This window comes from Miscanthus floridulus, chromosome 6 (assembly GCF_019320115.1).
Source record: "Miscanthus floridulus cultivar M001 chromosome 6, ASM1932011v1, whole genome shotgun sequence".
NCBI lineage: Eukaryota > Viridiplantae > Streptophyta > Magnoliopsida > Poales > Poaceae > Miscanthus > Miscanthus floridulus.
In genome coordinates this window covers 26416700-26439938 of record NC_089585.1, presented here as the reverse complement: position 1 = coordinate 26439938, position 23239 = coordinate 26416700, and the positions used below count along the sequence as shown (strand labels likewise).

General features: G+C 49.6%; 1 protein-coding gene across 2 annotated transcripts; it reads right to left on the bottom strand.

Moving 5' to 3' along the window:
* Positions 1-13916: 13916 nt before the first annotated feature.
* On the bottom strand, positions 13917-17277 carry LOC136457918 (piriformospora indica-insensitive protein 2-like). 2 transcript variants are annotated; one of them, XM_066457932.1, is made up of 3 exons: positions 16655-17277; positions 15112-15532; positions 13917-15012 (listed from the first exon to the last, which is right to left on the bottom strand). In XM_066457932.1, exons 1-3 carry the CDS (start codon positions 16916-16918, stop codon positions 14270-14272), a joined length of 1428 nt encoding a protein of 475 aa, XP_066314029.1. In that variant the 5' UTR covers positions 16919-17277; the 3' UTR covers positions 13917-14269. The 2 variants fall into 2 exon arrangements, with proteins under 2 accessions (XP_066314029.1, XP_066314028.1); XM_066457931.1 differs by having other exon boundaries at positions 13917-15532.
* Between the last annotated feature and the right edge of the window lie 5962 nt (positions 17278-23239).

Here is a 23239-nt window from a genome sequence, read left to right as displayed (position 1 = left end):
TCCTCGCATTATAATCAGCGGCATAATTCAGGGGAACATATTGGTAAGACCGTAAAAAATCAAATCGCAAAAAATCAAACAAAACGAAATTAAGACGCAAAAGCACGAAAGGCGTCCAGACTCGAAAAGTACCGACACTTGTCCACATATTACATATAAGCTGTTCTCAAAATTGTTCGATTAATTACTCCCGCGAAGGGAGAACCATTTCTTTCAGACTGTCTGCCAGGTTCTTCGCAAGGGGAGCGACCATCTTCTCCATTTCCTCCAGCTCTTCATCCTCGTAGGTGGACGGAAAGCCTTCGCTCATCACCCTCAGGTTTATTTCCTTCTCATAATGGGCGTGGGCGACGGTGAAGGCCTGGGTAATCCCGGCGTGAAAGGCACTCTCCTCAAGTTGGCCCACCCGAGCCGTGATACCTCCGACACGAGCCGCGAGCGGGCCTGGTCTCCACCGGCTCCGTCACATTCAGGGCGTTAAGGACCACCCCGACCGCAGCTTGTAGAAGATCATGCTCATCGCTCTCCGCCTGAAGGGCCCTGCGCGTATAGGCAGCCTCTTTCTCCAGCTTGGTGGCGACGTTCTCGGCACTCAACTTTCCTTTCACCGCGTCATCAAGCTCCGCCCGGAGAGAGCGGACCACCTCGACGTCCTCGTCCACCTTCTGCCTGGAGGGCTGTGGCCCTACTCTCGGCCTTCTGCCGGAGGTCCCGCTCCATCTCCAGCTCCTTCAGGACTTTCGCCGGCCTTCTCATTGGCCGCGGCATTCCTCTGCAGCAGCTCGTCTCGCTCTTTTTTGAGTCTGGCAATCTCCTCTCCATCCAGCTTAGACCTCGCCGACAGGTCCTCGAACATCCCGTGCGCCTCCTCCGCATCCTGACGCGCCTAGGCCTCCTCGCTCTTGGACGATAGCAAGCTGGGCGGCCATGTTTGCTCGCAGCCGGGCCTCCTCGGAGAGGCGATCCCGCTCCGCCTTCTGCTCACGGAGGAATTGGGATTTTTTCCGGCTACGAGCAACAAGAATCTGAAGAAGAAGAAGACTGATATCAGAAATGCGAGAACCCACAAACACACGAAGAAAGAAAAAAGAAAGTCCAGAAAATACCTGAGAGGTAGGGATAACGATCTCACGGAGGGCTCCTCTGGCCTGGTCCAGGGCGTTCAGCATGGTCGAGATCCCGATGTCAAGACCTTCTCGCTCCATACTCTCGGAATGATCATCGAGCGAGAAAAGAGCCGACGTCGGGTCCTGAGCAGCCATCCACTGGAGCGGCGGCTCCCCCCCGCATAGGGGAGCGGCTTCCTCCCGACAAAGGGGCCGGTGGCGGCTCCCTCCTGACCCTGTGCGGCACCACCGCCGCACTCAAGGACCCTCCGGCTGGACCCTCCTCCGTCTGGACCGCTTCGGGCGCCACGGGTGGATCCACATGGGCACCTGGCGGCGCGGATTGCACCACGCCCTCGGGTGCCACCACGACCGCGCCCGGCTGATCCTGGCTCGGCGCAGTCACGATCACCTTCACCGGCGGTATGCGGTCCTCGGCCGGCTCTTCCACGCCCGCCACGGAAGAAGCCGCTCGCTCAGTAGCCTCCGCGGGCGTGGGAGCCACCATGGACGCCGTCGGTTCGGCCAACGCGGCCCCAACGTCGGCACCACCCCTGCCCGAAACTAGGGGTGACTCCAGGCGACGCCGTCTGTCCCGCTTGAAGGGCGAGACTCTTCTTGGGCGCCAGCCCCAGGGGGTGACCCTGTCCGCAAGAACCTACACAAAGGTAATAACCTGTTAAGTCAAAATAAAAATGGAAAAAAGATGAAAACAGAGGAAGTCAAGAGCTTACGTTGACGTCCTCGGCCGGCGGAAGCGTTTTGGGAATGGATCCCCTAGATCCCTGCCCTGACTCATTCCGGACGGGACCGTTTCATGCCTGCCCCCTGCTCCGGGGCAGGGGGGTTCATCTCGTCGGGCGCAGCGCTGGAGTCGCTCCCCTCCATCGTCTCGTCGGGTGCGGCACCGGAGCCGTCCCCCTCCCTCATCTCACGGGGCGCAGCACCAGGAGCTGCTCCCCTCCATCACCTCACAAGGCATGGCACCAAAGCCGGGCGTGGCTCCAGTACCACCCCCCTCCACTGATCGCCTCAGGGTCGGCGGCAGCAAGCCCGGCGTCCCCCATCCACCGATCCTCGGCCAGCACGCCGTGCGAAGCGGCGGACTCGCCGGCCTCCACTGACCTCATTGATTCACTTCCCTCTGCGTGAAAAGCGAAGGGCCCCTGCACGGGTGGGTGGCCACTTGTCAGCGTTTCCTCATCCTCCAGGACGCCCCAATCCACGTCGACGGCTACCTCGTCATCGTCGTCGTCATCATCATCATCGTCGTCATCCTCACTGCTCACGTCCTCTCCCCGATCCTATGCCTCCTGCTTCAGTCGTTTCGCCTTCTTCATCTCCTCCTTTGCTTTCTTGTCCCGCTCGGCCGCGAGTCGATTCGCCGCCGCCATAGCCCTATCCTTCGGCAGTGGAGCCGGACTATCCTTGAAGACTAGCCCCCTCGGCTAGCCCCAACATCACAAAAGCAAGTATTAAAAAAGGGAGATTCAGGAGAAAGAAAAGAGTGCAGGAGAAGAGGGCTTACGAATTCGAAGAACCCAGGCTCCGGCCGCATTGGAGGATGCCCGGGCACCGGATACACGATGTCGAGGACCATGCCGGCAGAATCCTTCAGTCGGCTCCGTCGCCTCCTTGACACGCTGCGCCACTTCCGAATAAGGGAGCGCCTCGTCAACGAGCACCGTCCCCTCGAACGATATCCCTGGCATCATCCGATGCAGGGGAAGCACACGCGCCATCAGTGGCGCCACCCTCCTCGCGTGGTAGGCACCGATAATCCCCGACCCCTTTACACCCCGACCCTTCAGGGCATGGAGGGCGGAGAGAAGGTCGGAGATGTGCTTCTTGTCTTTAGTCTGGATGCCCCAGCCCCACGACGCCGGAGCATCCACAATAAGACGTCCGGTGTACTTCGGTAGGGTGGCACTCACATCATCCCTAACATAAAACCACTGCGAATGCCATCCCTTGTTGGATGTAGCCAGATGCATGTACGGGTAACCCTTCGACCGGGTATGGCGCAGATGAATGCTGGCACACCCCATCGGCGCGTTCACTTCTGTCCCCCCCAATCTTCCTCTTCGACAGACTAACGCTAAAGAAATACCGCCACAGATCAAAATGGGGATCGATCCCCAGGAAACCCTCGCACAGGGCAACAAACGCTGCCATATGCTGTATCCCATTGGGAGTTAGATGCTGCAGCTCTACCTCATAGTAATCTAATAGCCCCCGAAGGAATCTATGCGCGGGTACCCCGAATCCCCGCTCATGGAAGAGGGCAAAAGAGACGACATACCCTTCAGGCGGCACCGGCTCACCCTCGTCGCCAGGAAGCAACCACTCCTGGACGGCGGACAGTGGGCGGAGAAGGCCACGGCGGACGAGGCCCTCCAGACGCCGGGAGGTGATGCTTGATCTGCCCCACAACTCCATTGAAGCAGTAGGGGGGAAGGGCAGGCGCGAGCTTAACTGGCGGCTGGAACACGAACGCAGGCCGGTCGACGGTAGCGATGCGGGCGCGAGAGGCTGGAAAGATTGGCGGCGGATGTTTCAGAACGCAAAGGAAGGGGAGCGAAATACGGGATCCTGGGGGCGAACCCCGTGGTTTTATAGGGGGCGACGGACGCGAGAAGGGCAACCGTCCGCCTCGATCTCCGGGCCTGCCACGCGCACCACCGCGTCACGTCGCGGGACACGCGCCCGCAGTCCCTATCCTCTCACCCCAAAAATCTCGGCGGACGGTTCGCCTTCCCCAAGTGAATCCGGACTCTCTACCCACCGGGGAAGCGCCAGCCACAAAGGCCTATTCTTTTCTCTTTGGACCACCTAGGGCCCAGACACTCGCCGACCGGCCCAACTAAAAAGGAATCCACGAACGATCCGCCATCAAGGGCAGAAGCACCAGTTATGACAGCTCCGAATCAATCCCCAGCGAACGGGACGACACGACCCACTCGGAAAAAACACCCGGTTGATGAAAAACTAAGTCCTTCAGCCTTACCCACGAAGGGGCCGATACAACCCCCCGGGCGACTCTACTCGAGTCACCCAGGGGGCTCGGGGGCTACACCCATCGGGTGCGCTCGCGCGCACCCTCCGGCAAATTAGCTTCGGCAAAATCAAAAACACCCTCCAGGCGGTTCTACCCGAATCACCTAGAGTCTCGGGGGCTACTATCGGGGACCTAATACCGGGGTACCCCAGAAGGTGGAACCGATAACCACCGAACGTGAAAAACTTCTGGACACATAAGGGCGCCATGTCATCCCTTGTTTGAGTGACAGGAGTTCGGTTCCGTCTCGCCCGACGCCTTGAGGGCAGGCTCGGTCTCGCCCGAGGGCTGAGGGATGAATTCCGTCTCGCCCGACCCCAGAGGGGCGGGGTCAGCCTCACCCGACGCCTTTGTGGGATAACCCTGCCTCGCCCCAAAAGCTCAAGGCTAATCTCCGTCTCGCCCGACGCCTATAGGGCGGGCTCGGTCTCGCCCGAAGGCAAAGGGATGGATTCCGCCTCGCCCGACGGCCCAGAACGAGCCTCGCCCTGATCGATATCTATCCCTCATAATGATGGGTACAGGACGAGACAAGACGTTCGGGTCAACCATGGCTCCAACGACCATACCCTGCGCCCTGGCAGGAAAAGGACTGCCAGGGAGCAACAGGACTGATGCTTTAGACCCTTCCGGGCGCCGCTGAGCCCAAAAGGTATTACAGGTGCGTGCATCTCACTCTGTAGAGTTGTAGGCGCCGCCTTCAGCTCTGGGACACGGAACCCAACGAAGATATACGACAACCGCTACGCTCCAAGAACGGATTTGCTATCTCCACGAACGACGGATACTCCGTCACCGCGCTGTGGACCCGAAGGGAGCGGGGCCCTCTTCCCGACCCCTCAGGTCCTCCCAGTCAGAGGGCCTTGGCCACGGCGCTACACCGGACCCCGACCCCGAATTCTCCCAACAAGAATCATGGGAACCAGAAGGCGTGTGGAGCAAGGCTGGGGGGAGGCTCCTAAGTCAAAACCACTGTACTACAGCCCATACCCTGGGGGCAGCATGCTGTGACTAATCTGACATCCTACAGAGATATCAACAACATCGTAAGCACTTATCTTCCTTCGCACTCATCAGAATGGGGGACCTGACCAGGTAGACATGAGCCACAAGGCTAAGTAGAGTACGCATCCTAGAGCCCTCACCCTTGTAAAGCCAGCCCCTTCATCTATAAAAGGGGATGCGCATCCTCCATCAAAGGGACGGAAAAAATAGGACCGAACAATAGAACGCACTCATACACACGAGCAGCTACGAAGCTCTCGACCACCTTTCAATCCTTCGATCAGAGACTTGGGACCAGTCCCTCTCTCGGCAGTTTGTATCCCTTACTACAGACCGTTCACGGTGCTAATAACACAAGCAGCAACAAACTGGACGTAGGGACGTTCCGCCCGAACCAGTATAAATCCTGTGTCCTTTAGCGCACCATCCGAGCCTAACGCGCATTACTATAAATTTACTTGCCGGTGCTTATACGAAACACCGACACCGTCGTTCCGCGCATGTTTATCGTTCCGCGAGCGTGCACAGCGGCAGTAATCGTGGCCGCTTCGTTTCACTCGACGCCCGTTCGCACGCCTCCCTTAAACGCCGCGCCCCTTCATCTACCGCAGCCTCACCGCGCACCTTCATCTACAGCATCGTCTCACCGCTCTCTGTCGAGGACTCCGTCGAGCCATGGACGACGTTGAGACGCTACTCTCCGTCAAGGACTCCGTCGATTCGCTGCTCTCCGTCGAGGACTCTGTCGAGGCGCTACCGGCTTCCGTCTACGTGCCGGACTCCATCGTGGAGGTGTAGCCTGCCGTCTAGCACTCCATCTACGTAGAGGTGTTGGCTTCCGGCGAGGCGCCGCAGGAGGTGCCGGTCTCCGTCGTCGAGGTGCCGGACTCCGTTGAGGGCAGGCAGTGTGCTCGCTGCGGCACGTTGCACGCCGACGGCATCTTCTCAGAAGCTTGCTTCCATGCACGACGCAATGCTCGCAGGTGTGCACGTTGTGGACTCATGCACGAAGACTATGACCTATCAGCACAGATGTTGCATGCCCAGGTGAAGTTTGAGTGTGAGATCTACATTCCTAACGTGCACAAACTTCAAATGGATGGCGAGACCATTATTTTGCCCGAGGAAGTTATCAAGAAGTTGGACGAGCACATTCACTCAGTGGCAAACAAAGATCATTAAGGTACAATGATTTAACCTAAGATACATGCATCTCCATACTTGAATGTTCTAATCTGCATAAACTAACTTGATCATTCTAAGTTTCAGGGACAGTAGCAATGGCTTCAGCAAGCAATGAAAGTTCACATCCAATTTGTAGTGGCAGCCTATCTTCCCTCTCTAGTTTGTCCTTGTGCATGTGAGGTATCTTGAATTTGTTGCACCCTTTAACCTTCATGGCTTCCTTCAAAACACTTTGAAGTGTTACAAATATCCTATTTGTTTTCCATGGGGAGTACTCCATGAATTCCTATGTAACATGTGTTGAAGAAAATCAATGAATGAGTACATTTTCATGTTAAATAAACATTGCAACATGTGAACAATTGATCTTTTTACCTGTTGGACGGCTGGAACTAGATGTTCTATTGTTTTTGCATCTTTCTTGTATTGAATTGCTTGAATAGCCCGAAAAAAACCCAAGTCCAAAATGTTAAAATCCGGAGAATTGGGTGGTTGACAAATGAGTCTTATGTCGTAGCCTTCTTGCTTAGCAGCCTCACAAAACTCAGGATCATCCAATTTTAAATGTGAAGGGGCATTATCTTGTTGAATGAATATCGGCTTGCTCACATCTTCTCTAGGCCATTTGGCTCTAACGGCGGGTAGCACTTTGTTTAACATGAAATCCCTAATCACATCTCTTGTGATTGAAGTAATTGGCTTGATCACTAGTTCTCCACGAAGACGGTTTTGACTTCTTCTAACAGTCGGTTCATAAGTTACCAAGGGAAAACAACCTATTTTGCCATAAAAAACACACTCTCCATTCCTAAACCTTGGCCGAGCACAAACACACAAGAACATGAGCCTAGGGATGTAGTTCTTGTTCTTACAAGTGCGACGAGGGTCATCTTCCTCGGGTAGCAAATAATATTTCTCGGATTTTTTAGATAAGTAGAACCATTTTTCATCAATGATCACATAGTCAAAAAAATCCTTAAACCTTGGATCACCAACCAAACCTTGCTCAACCATATCAACACACCACTTTAACCTAGTCATCTTGTTTGTAGCAGTGAGGTACGGTTTGATGCTACTAGAGTGGCGCCTAAGCAACCCTTTTTTTAAATACCTTTGAATCCTAGACTTTCTTATACCAAGTTTGCTAGACACATCTTCTACAGTCATTCTTTGTTTGAGTGGAATGCTACGCAATTGTTCCAAGTCTAGAGGGATTGCCTTGTGACCACATCTACCCCTCTTTTGACTGGCAACCACAACTGGAATGTCATTAGCAAGTTGGTCTTTACCTCGCTTCCATAAGCGTTGTACAGTTCGAATGTGGAATCCAAAACGATCAGCAACAATGCTTGTATCTTTCTTACCAAGTTTCCCATTTTTACTCCTAGCTAACAATGCTTGGTACACTTGTTTTGTTTGTTGTTCGGCCATGTCCTTCCTTCGGCCATGTCCTTCAATCGGTACCTCAACAACATGTTCTAGTAAAACAAAAAAAAATGAATAACATTCATCTACTTAGCCGAGAGCATAACGAAAGGAAAAACAACCCGAGAGCATTACCAGCAACGTTTGCAACGTAACCTAAGTCAAGAGCGCCAAATTCATCCAATGGAAGGTTCAAATCAAATCCTAAAGATAAGGAAACAACAAAATGAGAAATTTGCATGCTACGAACATCATAAAAGGAAAATCCAAATTGAGTAACAATAGGCACAATACCAGCATTGCCGTCACCTTCTTCTATGCGGACGTTGAGATCAAAGGCAGCATTCCTTGGATCAGCCATTTCATTTGATAGATGGAAACAGAAGCTAAGAAGAACACCGAACAGTGGTAACGTGAAGCTAAGAAGGAAAGCAACGTTTCTTGCCTTTAAATAGATGGCGCAGATAGGCAGTCCAAACGTTTCGCAGCGATGAAACTAGGTTGTCGTGCGCGCCAGCAAAAAAAAAGCGCGCCACGCGAACGTTTCACAGTGAAGAACAAAAATTTGGAAACGAACTGCGCGCGCTTCAAAAAAATTTGGCAACGAACGCATGCATCCCGCGCCATGCAGCAGCAGCACTCCACAGCGAGCAGCGCGCGAGCCAACAGTGCCATGCAAAAAAGATTCGGCAGCAGCAGCCACAAGCAAAAAAGTTCGAGTCCGCGGGGTTTCGAACACAGCACCACCGAACTCAGGACTAGCTGCGCTAGCCAGTAAAACTCAGGAACTTTCTCCTATGGAATGCAGCCACAGGCGTATTTATTAGGGACAAATAGGGAAAACTGTACCATAACTCTACCCTAATTAATCACTTCTTGGTAAACACAATCATGTCCTAAACGACTTTCTTGGTAGGTATGGAGGGAGTACATGCGATATTTAATTTCCTTCGATCCCTTCGGTCTGAAGATTAACCAAACAAGTCTTAGAATTAGACAAACCAAAAAAGAGAGATTCTGAAAGCGTTCAAAAAAAAGTGCAGGAGGAGGACAGAAAGGAAGAGTGCTTATTACTACGATCGCCTGCAAAAATAGAGCGTCTTCATCCTTTATCTTTATTACTATATACGAGAGCCTCTAAAAGATTATACAAATAGATCTTAAGATTGATAAAGTTACCACCTACGTCCGCTGACCATAGGCATATCGTCAAAAAATAGTGTTGTTAAATTCTAAAAACCTGATCAACTGAGTAATGCTCGGCTCACAATATACTCATTCAGTGTCGTAAATTTTAATATTTTTATATAGATTTAATCTCCAATCCCCTCGGTTTGAAGATTAACCAAACTTGAATTAGATGAACCAAGAAAAAGAGACTCCGAACACCGCAAAAAGCGTAGGAGAAGGATAGAAAGAAGAGCGCTTGGGGGCAAGACAACTCTATGTGTCGGTGTTTTATAAACCGGACTAGTAAAACTATACGATTGTCGCGCTGCTCTAGGAAGACGATGGTAGCATCCAAAAGACATGAGGATTTATATTGGTTCATTCCGGAGCCCTACGTACAGTCTCAAAGATAATCGAGTGCGTGTTTCTCGCTTGAATGCTCTGAAGTTCTTACAATGGGGGTGCAAGAATGATGGAAGAGGTAGAAGAGCTAGAGCTAAGAGATAAACTGCATGAAGGGAAGCTTCAGGAGTCCGGAGGTTGTGAAGAAATGTGAAGATGAAAGATGAAGATGTTGTTGCCCTGACTGCCCTTATATAGAGTTCGGGGCCAGGGCATGTACAAAGAAGAAGGTTCTTCCGACCGAGGGGACGTGAGCCCGAGGGAGGGGCCTAGCTAACTTGGCTTGCAAGCTACGCCGTCTTGTGGAGCACGTCTGGGCATGGTTGTTGTCATGGTCTTAGGGTCACGTCGCAGCATGGCGTGACGTGGTGCGCTACTATGTCGTCCGTGGCGGCACTGTAGGCACAGTGGTGGTTCGCCAGCCGTCCTATACGACATGGTCTCTGTCGTGGTCTTTGTCATTGCCTCCTGGTGTCCTGGGGCGTCATATAGGAGTTGGTAGCCTCCCCTATATCGTCGATCACCTGGTTGGCTTGTGGAGTGGATGGCCACGATCCCGAGCTCCAGGGTCATGGCTCCCGCCGGCTTGGATGGCCTCTAAGTCAAGACCTCCATCGTAGATCCCATCCCGTAGTGGGTAGAATCGTACACATGTCTTGTTGGACCGTATTTGGATGGCGGGTCGCCGTACTGGCAGTCACCGCTGGGCGGTGTTGTCTCGTCTGTGCTACGTGGCACAGTGATGGCGTCTAACCGGACCGAGGTGACCGCTGTCCCCTCGGTCCTTGCGGGGTCAATACGGCATGTCCGCCCCTGTCATAGCAGTCATGCCTAGCTGGGCTCGGCCTCTCCCCGTTCCTCCTAGGGGTCGGGATGGTGAGAGATCGTGAATCCTTTGTTGCGTGTGCGGCTAAGACAAATGGAAGGGGTCGTGGCCGACACTGGTCTTAGCATCTGACGTGGTCCACTTGGCTTAGCTGGGCCTCGATCGTCTGGGCCTTCGCTAGTTGGTGTATCGTGGGCCGCTCGGCCTGCTGACTAATCGACGTCTTGAGATACCCGGGGTTCATAACCCGATACTATGCAAGCGGGATTTTGCTTGGAGCCGAGGGCAGGCGAGAGAGTGTGGTGTGGCGTGGGAACGAAATGGAGATGGGCTTATGGCTTACGCTCTCTCCTCTAGCAACGCCGCAACCCTCGCCGGTCACCACTTTTTGCCAAGCCGGCAAGCTGTTGTGCCCCTTTGCGCACGCTGGCCTAACCGAGCGCACCTTTGTTCATGTACACTCACAATCCGTGAACATACTCACGTAGACCTTATTACTATGGGTACCTCCAAAAGATTACTAAGATAGATCTTATGGCTGATGAAGTTACCACGTACGCTGATCAGAGGCACGTCGCCCAAAATAGTGTCATGAGTCTGTTTGGATCTTTAGGGATTATAGGAATCCGGATAAAAATAATCCTAGAATGCTAAAACCTCTTCCAAACCGGTATAGGATTCTTAGATTTTATCTCTCACACACAAAATTCAATAAAAACACATTGGGTGTTTTTTTATCCAAATTCTTAAAATCCTAAAGGATCCAAACGGTATCTGAATCCTGAAAACCTGACCAACCAAGTAATGCTCCGTTCATATTTTACTCATCCGGTACCATAGTAATTTTTATATAAATTTATCTAAATCTAAAATTTTGTCTTCAAGAAACGAGTTTAAGTTTGACCAAGTTTACAGTAAATAGTATTATTATTTATGTCTCTAAATAAATTTATTATAAAAATATATCCGATAATAAATCCAATGATACTCATTTTGTATCCTGAATGTTAGTATTTTTCTATATAAATTTAGTTAAAGTTCAGACTGTTTGACTTCTCAAAAAACGAGAATTGCATTCTTTTCTGGACGAGGGAGTACTCTTTTAGGGCGTCATCAATGACAGCTTTCAAATAGCTAGCTAGATGGGGCTTAGAAATAATAAAAAATGACACTATAGTAGAGAGTTATGTAAGCTATGAGAGAGTTGTTTCTAAAAGATCGTGCTAAACTAGCTATTTGAGAGTCGCTAGCTATTTGATCTCTGTCCTTGACAGCTACATGCAAAAGGTTCAATTGGAACGTCCTTAGACCGTTTCCAACAACTGTGACCCAAAATATAAGATATATTCGTCTTTTAGGTAGCGCTACAGGTAAAAGGTTAAATACCTATTTTTTTTGTCTTCTCCAACAACACGACTCAAAAGATAACTTTTTTTTAAAAAAAATTGGTCTTCAGGATAGAGGATATTCAGATTTGGATTATGTCTGTCCTGACATCAAAATAATTCTTATATATAGATATTCTGTTGGAGGTTAAAGTTATCCCGAAGACCATTTTGGTTTTGAATATCCTAATAAATCTCCATTTGGAGACGGCCTTAGACACGCAACTGTGCCACTGATCCTGAGCCGTTGCTTCTCCGCGCGAGCATCGATTGCTTCTCCGCGCTAGTACTGCGCTGTGCGGCGAAAGCCCATACTGCTAGTACGCCTACGGAGTATATACCAACCTGCGCCCGCGCCCCGCAGGCTGGTACCACCGCGCCATTACGTAGCACTACAGTCCAATTCCTACACGTCCACGTTCAGTCCAGCAGCCTCTACAGCGTACAGAGGAGGACTAGCGCCAGTACTCTACTCCTACTGCTGCCACTGCCAGGGACGCAGAGTGCAGGCTGTCCGTCACTCCGTCAGGCTCCGGCCCCCGGCCCCAGCTTTCCAAGGTGCGCCTATGTTTAGTTTTAAAAAGTTTTCCAAAAAATTGCTACAATAGTTATCACATCGAATCTTACGATATGTATATGGGGCATTAAATATAGACAAAAAAAAAACTAATTATATAATTTAATTAAAAATCGCGAGACGAACGTTTTGAGCCCAGTTAGTCATTGAATACTAATTGATAAATAAAAATGAAAGTGCTACCGTGGCTAAATTCCTAAATTTCCCCCACTAAACACAGCCGCCTCTCTCTGGCTCGTCTGAGCGCGCGGGGTCCCGCGCAATCAGCGTCACGGTTCATACTCGAGAACACGCAAAAGACAGCAGCAGAGACAGAAGATCGCCGGCAGCAGACATATGCGCCGCCGTTGCTTCATCGTGCTTGCTTGCATTGCCCGCTCCCCTTCTTCTGATTCTGTGTCGCGGCCGAATCGTGCTGCCCGTCTGCCGATACCGTCGCTATGTTTTTCTCTCAATGGAGAGGATCAGAGATCTTCAGATCTTTCCAATTCTTCGGTTACAAGGATTCGGTGCAACAGCAGGAAACTGTTTCCATGTGAATGAAGCACGCCAATTTTTCAAGTTTAGTCCAACAACGGACGAAACCAGCACATCACAGGTAGGAGTACAACTGAGCGTGAGAGCAAAATGCAACGCTCTACTCCGGTAGATATTAAGATAGAAAAAGTGTACATGATGCCCTCAACTATACTATTTCACCCTCCAAACTATAAAACTGAATTTTCTACCGCTCGAACTATCCAAAGTCGGTCAAATAAACCACCCAAGTGGTTTTGGACAATGGTTTTGCTACAGCGACGGTGATTTTGTCTTTTTATTTTTTATTTATTCTCGCTGAATCTTTAAAAAATCATAGTAAATTATAGAAAAATCATAAAATAGAAAATCCAATTTTTTTGACTCCACATGAGTAGATCTATACAGTGAACATATAATATGTAATATGGTATGCTTTAGTACAAAGTTTTATCTATAGCTTCAGATCCATGTTTTTCTGTAATTAATTGAAATAATTCATAGCTGCAGCTTCTATGATCCAATTATGGTAAAATTTTTATGGTGGGCTAATTATTGTATACTTGAACTGTAGTAAAATTTTCATACTAATTGGATCATTTATAACTTAGTTATAGAGCATAAATCTATAACTAAGTTATACATGATCCAATGAGTATGAATTTTTTATTATAATTCAAGCATACAATAATTAGCCCTCCATAAATATTTTATCACAATTGGACCATAAAAGCTGCAGCTATGAATTATTCTATTTAATTACATAAAAGCATAGATTTGAAGCTACGACAAAAACTTTGTACTAAAGAATACAATATTATATGTTCATTGTGTAGATCTACTCATACGAAGTCCAACAAAATTGATTTTTTCTACGATTTACTATGATTTTTCAAAAATTCAGCAAAAATAAATAAAAAAGAAAAAGACAAAATCACCGTCATCGTTAAAAAAACACTGTCCAAAACCGCTTGGTGGGTTGAAGGCGGGTGTTATTTGACCGGTTTTGGAAAGTCCAGGGAATAGAAAATTCGGTTTTATAGTTTGGGGGGTGAAGGTTTATTTGACCGGTTTTGGAAAGTCCAGGGGGTAGAAAATTCGGTTTTATAGTTTGGGGGTGAAATAATCCACCCTGAATAGTTGGGGAATTATGTAGACTTTAGGTTTATTTGACCGGTTTTGGAAAGTCCAGAGAGTAGAAAATTCGGTTTTATAGTTTGGGGTGAAGTAATCCACCTTAAATAGTTGGGGAATTATGTAGACTTTTTCCTAAATAGATAAATATCCACTTCTTGTTGTAACATAGGATCACAGGGCAACACAAGCTAATTACAAGCAAAAAAACACCCCGGAGAAGCTACCCTATCCACCACTACACACCTTCAGTCCACAAGAACTCACTTCCTAGTAGTTACTCTACTGTAATCTGGCTCACAGCCACCACCCCCATATTCATGTTTCCCCATCTGATGAGCACAGCAGATGCAAAGCCACCAGCCAAAAAAAAAATGCCAAAAGATCAGAGAACACGCAGAAACTAGTTCGTGCTCACCCTAGTACTACAAGTTTCTCCATGTTCTTCCATTCCACCAAGTTTCTGAACCTGATTGCTTGCTATAGTAGGAGGGACATCAATCCAAGAACCGCAGCCGCCATTCCCTGAACCACCACCAGGTACCAGAGCCCACCGACCCTGGCAGCCGACCGACTGGACGAGGCCACGAGGCTGGAGCTCGCCTCGGGCTTCCTCCCGCCCTCCTCCTCCCCGTCCCCGTCCCGCGCTACGCTGGGCTCCTGCAGGTCCTTGCACGCGACCACGCCCGACGGCGCGTGCGCCGCGTCCACGGCCGCGATGTTGTAGCACAGCCCGGGGTTGTCCCACGACGCGAACCGCCGGCCCATCCGCCGGTAGAACCCCGCCGAGAACTGCAGCGCCCCCGTCAGGTTGTTGCCGTTCAGGTACAGCGCGCCGATGCTGGGCAGCTGGGCGAGCTCGGGCGGCACGGCGCCCGTCAGGCGGTTGTGGTCCAGCGCCAGGAACCGGAGCCCCGTCAGCGCCGCCATGGACGCCGGTATGGGTCCCACGAGGCCGACGTTGGACAGGTCCAGCGTGGCCAGGTTCACCGCCAGCGTCTCCCAGCCGGACTGCGGCAGGCCGCCGCCTAGCTGCGGGTTGTTCGACAGCAGCAGGTCCTGCAGCGACGCCATGCCCTGCACGAACTGCGGCAGCCCGCCGGTGAGGCTGTTGTTCCGGAGGTCCAGCAGCGTGAGGCTCTTGAGCCCCGCGAGCTCCGGCGGGATGCTGCCCTGCAACAGGTTGTTGCTCAGGTCCATCTTCAGGAGCCCCGTGAGGCCACCTAGCGACGAAGGCAGAGAGCCGGTTAGACAGTTCCTGCTCAGGTCCACGATCAACAGCTCGTCATCGTGGGCGTGGCGGTGGCGGCGGTCGTTATTACCGAGTGTCGCCGGGATCGGCCCCGACAGCCCGTTCCCGGACAGCACCAGCCGTCTCAGCCTCGACAGCGCGCCCAGCTCGGCGGGGATGGGCCCCGTCAGGTTGTTCTCCACGAGCACCAGCGACTGCAGGCTGGCCAGGCGGCCGAGGGAGGGCGGGATGCCGCCGGTGAGGCCCGGGTTCGTGCGGAACTCCAGCGTCTCCAGCGTCCCCGACAGCTTCTCCCAGCCGGCGGTCGGGATGGCCGTGGGGTTGCTCGCCGGGAAGCAGCTGTAGAAGGACAGCATCCGGAGGCGCCGAAGGTCGAACAGCTGCGGGCTGAACTTGGCGTCAGGGGCGCACTGCAGCGAGTTGTCGAGAACTGGGCCAATGCTCATCACTGTTGGGTACCACAGCCCATTGAAGAGATCACATGACACCCCCTGCACGGATTTTGGCATCCAAGAAAGAACCAGTTGGTTAATCCACATAAATTGAATTGAATTTTAACAGGCAGACAACCACGCTGCAATCTGAGTGTCCCTCGCTTGCAGACACGGAAAGTAACACAAGATGAACAGTACCCGGAGTGGTAACTACTAGCAGATGGTGACATTACAAATTTGGCCCCTTCTTAACTTTACTAGTAACAACCAAATTGAAATCCCATTGTACCGTGAAGGTAAATAGGCATGTGATTCCAGTTGTTAGAGCAAAGTCCTATGGAGTAGAAACATAATAGTAGTAGTAGGAATGAATTCCTTCTCGGGGGAAAAAAAGCATGTCCGCGAGCAAAAGGAACAGGATACTAAGCCCTGGTTTAGTTGGACCCTAAAATTCAAAAAGTTGCTACAGTACCTGTCACATCGAATGTTTACGGCCCGTGCATGGAGCATTAAATGTAGACGAAAAGAAAAACTAATTGCACAGTGTGGTGAGAAATTGCGAGACGAACGTTTTAAGCCTAATTAGTCAATGTTTGGACACTATTTGCCAAATAAAAACGAAGATGCTACAGTAGCCCCAAAATCCAAATTTCGCGAACTAAACAAGGGCAAAAATAGATAGTACTGTATGGGAAAATCTCGAGGGGATTTCAAATCATGGGAGATTCTTTCATGCGAGTGGAAAGTTCCTGCCCAAGAGATCAGATCCTCCTCCTATATCAGTAAAGTTTGAGTGTGAAGACCGAAGAGGATCAAGCAGAGGTCTCGTCCAACAGTGAACTGAATGCACAGCAAAACAGTGGCACACTCTTGAAGCAACAGTTGAGGAACAGGGAACACAAGACAAAACAGAGGCTACCGAAAGCCAGAAATTTTGGAAACTACCGACTTGATCCTCCCTTCGCAAACGGCTTTGGATTGGAGCTCAAAGCAGGGGAGCACCGAGAAAGGGCATGTGACGAGGACGGGCAAAGCCGAAAAACAAACAAAGAGAAAAGCTTCTCTCATGTATCTGAAGAACATGATGAAGATGAAACATACGCGGGCCAGGAAATCAAACAGCACAGCAGCATAGATACATGCGAAAGGGAAAGCGCAGACAGGAAGGCAGGGGCGCACCTGGATGGGAGACCAGCCGCAGGGGTCGGGGTAGAGCCCGGAGCCGTTCCACCCCTTGCCGACGAAGCTCTCGATGGCGGCGTACAGGGCCCTGCGCTCCTTCTCCTCCATGGGGGCCGTCGCCGCCGCCGCCGCCGGGGCGTCCGCGCCGTCCTCCTCCACTTGCTGCCCCGCGCAGCCACGGAGCAGCAGCGCCGCCGAGACCCAGAGCGCGAGGCCGAGAACCAGCAGCCCCCTCCCGCGGCAACCGCCAGCGGGCCTCATGGCCGGACGAACAGGAACCGGACAGCACACCACTCCTCCTCCTCGCTCAGGAAGTGAGAACTGGATCGAGCGAGCGCTCGGCCCCGGCCCCCGCTATATAGGAGCAGCAGCAGCAGCCATTGCTGGGTGCTGGCTGGCTCTGTCTAGCGCTGCTGGGTCTCTCGCGAGGTGTGCCCCTTCTAGGTGGCAAATAAATGCGGGGCTTTCGCTGTGCTGCAGAGGCGACGGTGGCTGACCTGGGACATTCCCCTATGCCCAAGAGCTGCTCTGGGGATCCCGATGCGGGCGGGCGGCGCGCCGCAGACGACAGCAGGCACGCAGCTGGCCAGGCTGCAGGCAGGCGGTCTGGCCTGGGTTGTGCTGAGGGTTGGAGTTGGAGAGAGACTTGCGAGACGGGGGCTTGGTTTTGTAGTAATGTCGCGGCAGGAACAGCGTGGACTTGCCGCCCGTAACGATGGCACCGGTGAAAAACACGGAATGGCAAGGGTGCAAGTGAAAACTCCTTAAAATAACTTGCAAAGGGGTAGAGTAGACACAAGCGGAAACTCCTTAAAATGACTTGCCGTAACGATGGCACGTTGGCTCTACTGCTACTGCAGCGTCTGCGTCTCCCCTTTCTACCCTACTAGTAGGGATGTAGGAGTAGTAGTCCAGTATTAGCAGGAGTAGCGTGGTGCCTACTCCATCCATCCAATAAAACGTAATTCTCTAAGCTTTAAATCTGGACAAAACGTGTCAGGTTTAAAGCTACCATTACGTTTTTTTTCTTCAACTGAGGGACTACTATGCAGGATGAACAGAGGACGGAAGGATGAGATTGGGGACGTGAGGGTCGGCCAGTTTATATTTGTGCTCTTTTCTTTTCTTTTATGTAAAAAGAAAAATATCACCTAGCGGGATATTTTACAGGCTCCCTCTGTCCTAAATTATTTGTCGCTTTTAGTTTCCGTGCCATAAGTTTGACTCGATTGGTAGAAAATACGTGCAACATTTGTATCTCCAAATAAATTTATTAAAAAAAACTAGATTCAAAGATCTCTCCAATGATACTAATTATGTATCATAAATATTAATATTTTTTAATATATATTTTGTCAAAGTTGTTTCTCGAAAAACGAAAACATCAGATATTTTGGGACGGAGGGAGTATGAACTTACAGTGTTACATTGGTGTCAATATTTATGCTTGATCATGGTAAGTATATTCCGTGACGGATCCACCTATAACAAACTTTGTTGTTCGAATTTGTATTACAAAAAGACCACACAAAAATAATAATATGCTTGTATGTATATACATAAACCATATCACAATCTCATAAATGGCATTATAATTATGTTAGAGATTAATTTTTCGTTAGAGTTCATCATAAACATCACTCGAAGATGAAATCAAACATTGGATAATTTTAGTGAGGACGAATTGTAACACCCTCGGTGTTACACCATAAACCAACTACTAAATCATGTCACGAGCATCGTGTTTGTGTAATAATGCATGTGATAGAAGGTGTTGATAAATTCTTGTAGCCTAAAATAATCAATAAAAATGTTAAATTAATGTTGATGCAATAGCTCATGTATATCAAATAGGGTCTAAAACCAATTTTTATTAAGCAAAAATGCTATAGAACATATACATGACACCTTAATAAAGTTTGAAATACACACTTTGCAGAAGATATTGCCACTTTTGTTTTAACAAGATATAACGATAGCTAATATTTCTAATAGCTTAGAAATAGAATTTGAAACAAACATCAGTCAAGACAGTCAATTTCCTAAGTCTGAAAAACAGAATGACAATGCTATGTTTGGGGATTTATTCTGAGAAAATTAGTTAGAAAATGGTGTCACGTGTAATCTCTTTTCGATAGCCTAATGTGTTCTTCGTGATGTAGCAAAGGTGGTTTAGTCTCAACTCGCATGGATTAGATGCTACACACGCTTTAAAATCCGTGCACGTCGTATGTCTCGGGCTGGCTGTCCCGATGTGCGCGGTCACCTCGTGCGGGAACTTGGCGTCGCCGTGCTTGGGTGCACCGCGTGCACGCGCACTGCCACGCGTTGGTCGGCCTTGGTCGTGGCTCGGTTGTGCCTTGGCCGCTCTGGTCGCAGCGCCTGCTGCCGGTCGGGCGCGGGCCATGGTGCCCCACTACCGTTGCAGCCCTACACGCTGCTCCCCTGCCTAGCTCTGTGTTGCCGCTGCTGCGCTACCTCTGCCTCACACTGCTGAGCTGTTGTGACCCTTCCCTCGCCGCGTTGCAAATGTGGGCTTGCCTCTCCTTCCCTATCACCATGCGCGATGCTCCGCCATTAATGGAGCTGCGGCCCCATTCACGCCGCACTACCCCACCGCCTGCACGCGCATGTTTTGGCTTTGGCGCAAGAGCGCGTGTCGCCCTGGTCACGTCGGTCGCATCCCTCCAAGCCAACGTCGCGTCGAGTTCCAGTATTCCTCTCCCCTCTCTTCTCTCTCCCACCATGGCCGACTGAGCCACGACTTTATGTGTGGCAGGGAGAGGTCATCTCGGGTCGCGTCGTGGTGTCTCTAGCGCCGCCATCAAACCGCCTAGCCGGATGTCCTCACCCCGCCGTGATTGGCGCCCAGCCGAGCTCCAATTTTGGAGCTTTGCCCCGTCACCGTGCCGTTAAGGCCATGCCGCCCATCACCGTGGACAGCTCCCATCGGACCACCTAGAGCCAAATTGGCTGCACCGCTAGACTCGCCATGCGCACCTGAGCCGTACCCCTACCATTGTCCCAACGCTCCTGATGCGGTCATGTCCACCGTGGCTCGTCGCCGAGCTCGCCGCGTGTACGCGGCCAACCTTGCTCGAGGTGTCTCCGACAAAATCATCGCCTCCATAGGACCATGGTGAGTCCCTGATACTCACCCGCTATCGCTACTGCCCCACGAGTGTAGCAGCTTACCAGAACGCGACCGCCACCGCTGCAGGTTGCCCGCCGCCATGGGAAAGCCGTCGTACCTCATCTCCGGCCTCTGAACCAAGGCTCGGTGCCACGCGTCGACCCCTAGGTGGGCATCGAAGCTCTAGGTGAGGCGTGGAGGTCCCCCGTCGGCCGGCGTGAGCACCCTATGCCTGTCGATGACGCCCCGACAAGCGCAAGGTTGTTGGGGACCTATACGTTGTAAAGAAGAGGAAATGCGAGGGCCTTTGTGCATAAGTGCTGTATCTAGGAATAGTAGCATGGACCACGGGTTGTTTGTCCAAAAGACAAGGGCTTTCTGTAAGAGCGTCAGCGCGCTTGCGGGCTCCCCGCATGGGCCGTCTTCGTGCGCGGGCCAAGCTCGAGTTGGGCCGTGTTGGGCTGTTTTGGTCTTTTTTTATAGCCGAATTAGTAAAGCTTTTCTATTTCAATTCTGAGTTAGATTTATATATTTAATATTAATTCGTACGAATGTCCAAAAATCATGGAATAAAATTTTTTTTTGGTTCCTAAAATTGTGATCTATCTGCTAGTATATTTTGTTCACATAGTTTTATAATATTTTTAGGAGTTATATAATTAATTTGATATGCTTAATATTGTAAGATATAAACTTGAAGGAATTTTTGTAATAAATTAGTGATAGTGTTGGCTCTGAAACATTCGCAGTAAATCCCTAAAATTAAGTGCTCACTATAATTTTTGTAGCTCTATAATAATTAGATTGCTAAGGTAGTTAAATGAGCCATAGTTCAAAAATATATATTCAATCAATAAAATGTCAAAGCACCTTGGGATTTTAAAACTAGAATATTTTTCCAGAGACAAAGCTTTACTAGACAACGTGGATACGGAGACCAGTACGTTACTCATTAAATCTGGCTCGTTAGCTTACGGAGTGTAATCGTATATTTAAGAGTTGCGGTTACCGTTGATTAATTGTGCCTCTACGTTGTATCCACGTGTATCATAATAGAAACAACGATGAATCATGGAGTCGACTGAAGTAGCAGAAAAGATGTTGCCTTGATGATCGTGTCACTATGATGGAATGCGAACTTTTGATTATATTTTACCCAGGCAAGCCCCGGTGCATAACCCCTATTATTCTGCGCTTTATCTTATGCTTGTGCATTAAGTTTTAAAGAGTTGAATAAAAACCACTTGCATATATATATATATATATATATCCTTATCCTATGAGTCCTACTAGTATGTCAGGATCATATAGATTGCTATGTTATTGGATCCGATAGAAGTCGAGTGATTACATGTCACTCACGAGAGATAGGAAAGATATTATTGTTGTTATTATATTACTGTTATAGGGAATATATATAAATGATAATTGGAGACCAGGCGGAATAGTTCTTTGGATCTAAACTTGGTTTGGCATTCGAGCGAGGCTCAGATTACACTTGTTCCGCCTGTGTCGATTGAGGATCATCCGTTATTGTGGATGGTAGTCAGGTCATAGACTTATTATCCTGAGCACATACTTGCTTATGTGAGCGGGAAGGCTCGTTGCTTTCTTGTCGTGGGTTCCGGCTGTTTCTGAACCGACTGATTGGAGGCGGGGATGGTGGAGGTCTAAGCACCACACTGAGTCTGGAACTCAGGAGTGGGGGTTTGGAGTCCAAGTTTAGATGGTGACCTGTACCCCTTGATAGGAGAGTGGTGGGTTGGTCTTGCTTGTGCCTGGGGTACAAGTAGAGCATGTGTTTCAGGGTACCCAGCTGGGATACATTGGTTCGCGAATCGCCGTGTGACGTGGTACGACTTGTGTGGGGGGGGGGTATGACCCCGGATATCAATGGTAGACTACATGGACTGCTCACCTAGGGGCGGCCCAGCCCACAAGATGAAGCCTTATGGGACACGACACCGCTCGGCGTCTCCCGCAAGACACCGGGAAGATATCATGAATATACTACGAGATCTGTTAGGATACATATGATCCCATGATTGCTGTAATCTATTATTATTTTTTGGTTATCTCCTAGATCTAACCGACTTGTAACCCTGTCCTCCGGACTATATGAGGCGGGCAGGGACCCCTCTAAACTCACGCAATATCATACGATAGCCAATACAATCCAATATACCACAGGAGTAGGGTATTACGTCATACTGACGATCTGAACCTGTCTAACTCGCGTGTCTCTGTTGTCTTATTGTTCTCGATTACATGCATCTCTACTGATCAATCTACCTTCGTGGGATACCCCTAGTAGGACTGCCGACGATATTCTATCGACAACTTGGCTAGGGTCTAGCACCGTAGTAAGAACTGAAATATAAAAGATTGTACAATGGTTCTGATTGCTTAACACCTGCTTGAAAGTAGCATAGCTGCTTACATAGAATGGTTAGTTAATGAACTAATGATGACTGCTAATAAAATTGAATATAAGGACGCATGTTTAGTAATGCTTCCGTAGATGCAATAACCCACAAGCCAGATAGCCTTGCATATCCTTAGAGTCTTTTATTTTCCTCTTATCGGATAAGTCTTGCTGAGTATAATCGAGTACTCAGGGTTTTATTCCCTGTTGTAGGTGATCGGAGAATATTTAGAGCTGACTCTTGTGTGTGGAAACCTCCTGGTGGGCTCAGAGAAGATTCCTTTCACGCTATGACCGTAGTGTTTATTTATAACCCTCACGAAAGGTTTTTATAAGAAAAGATGTAAAATCTGCTGGCATCTCTTGTATAAAAATGTCCACTATGTTAATGCTCCACCATGTTATTAAATTAATCCTGCTTCCTCTGTAACTCTGATAATATTGTTATATTCCGCTGTTATAATAAATTGAGGTAATATTCTGGTGCTGTAATAAAATGATGTAAGAAATGACTTAAGAATGTTGTAAGCTTGATTCTCTCATTTATGATCCTAATAGAAAAATGTGGATTTTTGAGTTCTCCCTTGGGGTGTGCTCGACGGAACTGCGTAGTTTAGCGTCCTCTCTTGGGTACTTATTGTCTAATGGAAGACAAGTACTCTGGGAGACATTAGACTAGACAGTTCTACCACATGAATGAACATACAAATCGAAGATTGAACACAACTGTTCAGTATAAAAAATATAGATAGCTTAAACCCTCTTACTGGTTCTCCTAATCAGCTAGGGCTCGGGAGCTACATCCATCAGGTGTGCTCGCTACACCCTCCAGCCCGTTAACGAATGGCTTCATGGGCCTTAGAATACCCGCTTAGGGAGAATGTCTTAGCGCCTATGAATCAAGTCAAGAAGATAAGTCGTCGCCCAAATCACGCTCACACCCGAGGGCTCGGTCAGGCCTAAGTGGTTCCGGACCTTGGGAGGCAGTAGCCGACCAAGGGCCATTGCGCGCACCTTGTCCTTG